The sequence below is a fragment of the Diachasma alloeum genome, unplaced genomic scaffold, assembly GCF_001412515.2.
Source record: "Diachasma alloeum isolate Michigan unplaced genomic scaffold, Dall2.0 Dall_scaffold_00438, whole genome shotgun sequence".
In the NCBI taxonomy this organism is placed as follows: Eukaryota; Metazoa; Arthropoda; class Insecta; order Hymenoptera; family Braconidae; genus Diachasma; species Diachasma alloeum.
In genome coordinates, this window is record NW_021680577.1 from 94,504 (window position 1) to 98,215 (window position 3,712).

Below are 3,712 nucleotides of genomic sequence, written 5' to 3' on the forward strand. Positions count from 1 at the left end.
AATAGAATTCTCATAGAGCTCCAATAGAAATTCAGTAGGAATTCTTAGAGAAAGTGCCAGGTTTTATATTCGATGACAGAGGGAAAAATCAGTAAATTTCAAATTTTATAGAAAGTTCAGTGGAATTCCATTTTTTTTATAGTAAGAAGACAAGGATTTTCCAAAGTATTCAAATTTTAAATCGATATTCTAAAAATGCATAAATATCATTCTATTCCACCCTCCACTCGAAACGACACGACTCAATCGGAGCTGAGTTCTAAGCATTGAGCCACAGCTCAAACTCAAGTGCCGGGTTATGCCGTCTGATGAGCGTTCGACTGTGAGCCGGTATGGAGCGGCGTGTCGCGGCGTGAACTCGGGTTAAGCGGCAAGCCGAGGCTGAGCTCGCGCTCACCCGAGTTGCGGCTGAATCCCCGGTTGAATTTCTACCCGGGTCTATGCCTTATTTTGATTTCCTGATTCCAAGTTTATTATCCGAAATGCTTTATCACAAATTCTTTAATTCCTTACTTTGATTTCTGAATCTCCTAATTCCTAATTGGTAATCTGCAATTCTGAATTGCTCGTTCTGAAATGCTGATTTCTATCAACGATTCCCAGTCGCCAAATTCATAATTCCCGATTCAGATTTCTTAATTGCCAAATTCACAATCCTCATGCTGAATGTATAATCCTGAATTCCTGGATTTGCAATTCGAAAGCCGTCATCCCTGACTCGAAATTCTTGGTTCTTAATTATTAATTGTGAATCCCTGATTCTCAGTGCCTGATTGAGTATTTCTTGTTTCAAATTTTCACTTCCCCTTCCTTAATATCGAATTCCTGATGTCCTCATTGCCAGCTCTTAATAACGAATTCCTAAATCGGAATTCTTGAATTCTAATCTTGAATTTACAATTACTACTTTCACTTTTACTTTCCAAATTTCTAGTCCTGAATTTTAAATTCCTGAGTCCTAGTACCGAACTCTTGAAGCCAAATCCGGAATTGCCAAATTTTCAATGGTGAATTTCCGATCCCGGATGTCGAGTTTTCAATTCCTAATAACGAAACCTTCCTAATTTGGAATTTCTCATCCCTGATTTGAAATTCTCAAATCCTGATCTTGAATTCATAACTCCCAATTGCGAATTCCAAATTCCTGATTTTAATTTAGGATTTGAATTTGTCAAACCCTAATCCTAATTTACAATTGCCAGTTATGAATTCCTAATTCCCATTCCGATTTCTAAATACTTATTACTGAATTTTTTATTTCCAATTCGTATTTCCGAACAGTTGACCCCTAATCCGGAATCCACAATTTCCAACGGCGACTTCTCAATTTCGATTTTCGGATTTTTTTTCCCCTAATTCAGAATTCCGCACTGCAAAATGCAAATTTTTCATTCTGATGCCCGAGGACCATAAGTCAATAATTTTCTCCATCTTTCTATTTAAAAAAGGAATCACCGCAGGGATGGTCTTGGCGCCCCGAAGTCCTCCCACCCCCTTGGAATCCTGTCGAGTGGCCCCATATCTCCCAGCGTTACGACTTCATCCTCCACTGCAACCATCATCCAACGTCAACCCACCGACTTCAGGACCCGGTTCAGCATTCGATCCCGCTGTACTGCATTACGCAGCAGCAGGAGGCCTCTTCTGTTTACCCCCCAATAGTCATTCCCACGCACATCCCCTGAGTCTTGCGGCGTCTTTAGCCGCCGCTGCAGCAAGATCCAAAAATAGTTCAATTGCCGATCTGAGGCTCAAAGCGAGAAGACACCAGGAAGCACTCGGGCTCGGTAGGCCATCGTAAAGGTCTGTTTATGTGATTAATAAAATGAAAATTGTTTTTTTTTTGTGTGATGAGAGGCGAGGGGAATTTCCACTGATTATCTGTTTTGATACGAGCAATTGAATTTTCTATCATTCGCTATAGAATTTTATTGATTTTGAAAGTTTTATTGGGAGGAATTGATCATTCAGTAGTGAAGTAATAAAAACAGACAAGTCTTGAATGGAGAGATTTTCAGATCAGTAGCAGTGTTGAAATTAGATAAATCAATACCACTTTGAGGTCAGTTCTTGATACATTTCTTGCAGTCGGAGGGGGTAGGGTAATCTTCCCCTGGAACTTTTTTGTTGAGCAACTGGGGCTCACAAAATTTTCGCCATCTCCCTTCGATTCCGAGAGGTTCTGAAGACACTGGTGTCGAAGAAAACTTGGATTATCTTGTTTAACTACGGCGCTACGTTTTCAATACCAGAAAAACTCAGTGGGAATTCTCAAGAGAAGAACTAGGTGACTGTGATGTGTGGATAATTTTCGGATTGGGTGAACAGAAGGAGAATCAGAGGAACATTGCAGAGGAAAGTATTAATTGATCTTATGATTCCTTAGCCAAACTGTCAAAGAAACATTTGAAGGCAAAATTGTGGTGAAATCAAAGAAAAAAAATAATAGTTACAATCGTACGTAATCGTAATTTTGTTCTTGTGTACGAGCTCATATGCAAAACGGATGCCGATTTTCATGCACTGACGTACACCAATGGTATTCTAAGGGGGAAAGCACATGCAAATCACATTGGCAAAGAACATTTTGCGATCTGATGAGTGTTTATGCGTATCTGTATTAGGTAGGTTCCATAAACCTTCTCCCTGAGAACGGCAACCACCGAAATCAAAAGGACTGATTCAAGTCAACGTCGACTTGATTCTAGTCAATTTTTGACTTATTTCAAATCGAGTCACTCGGATTACGGACTTCATGTGAGTTGAAAAAGAAGATTATTTCAAAAAGAAAGGTCTCATGTCGGCATCGACATCCGAAAAAAGATCCTATAGAAATTCTATACGCAATCCATGTAGAAAATTTCTTTACGATTTTTTCATACGGTTTGATAACGTTCAGCCGGTATTGGTTGCCAAACATCGGCCGATGATCGGCACCCGTGACCCATCCAATGCTCATTTTTAATAGTTGAAAACATTATTTAATACATTATGTTTTTATGATTTAATTTACATTCTTCGACTAATCCTTCCTAAAGAAACCAATAACCCCTGATAATGATGAGTGAAAAGGTGGACTCGTCGGGATTCGATCCTGGAACTTTCGGGACGCTATTCCTTGACTTTACCCACTCGGCCACCGTAGAGTTGTTAGTTACGAAGAAGTTTATCGGCTATGTGAATAAAATATGGTATTCCTATCTGATTCTTTCGTTTTCTTCAATTATGGAACTCAATATAGATATGGTAAACAGTCTATTTATTTATGATCAATTGAACCTTACATACCTTATAATCGTTTGACCCTTAGCATCTGTTTCCACGTTTTCCTGTATGACCCATTCGACCCCTATGATCATTCGACCTTTTATAAAAGTATCTAACCATTACAAGTAGATTTGCTGCTACCTCTATTTGACCCTTATGACCCTGAATACAGGAAATTAAGAGGGAAGGAGCAGGGGGAGGAGATGAGAGGGAATTAGAGTCCATATAGGTCTAAGGTGTCTAAGGGTCGGACCCTTCATATAAAAGTCAGTGAGTGTAAAGATCCGATAAGTGTAAGAGTTAGTTGAGTCTGAAGGATCACGCGAATCTAAGGGTCAGTTAAACCTAAGGGTCAAAAGAGTACGAAGGGTCAGGCGAATGTAAGTGTCAGTTCGTTAAGGGTCAGGTAAGTAAAAAGCTCAGTTGAGTTTAAGGATCAGTTGTG

At 39.5% G+C, this 3,712-nt stretch overlaps 1 protein-coding gene across 1 annotated transcript in view; it reads left to right on the forward strand.

The window, feature by feature from the left end:
• The window catches only part of LOC107042284 (short stature homeobox protein 2-like), a 19,746-nt gene extending 17,945 nt beyond the window's left edge, over positions 1-1,801 (forward strand). Inside the window, exon 4 of the mRNA XM_015263282.1 lies at positions 1,449-1,801. Within this exon, the coding sequence (XP_015118768.1) occupies positions 1,449-1,801 (353 nt within the window). The remainder of the gene's footprint in view (positions 1-1,448) is intronic.
• The last annotated feature ends 1,911 nt before the right edge of the window (positions 1,802-3,712 follow it).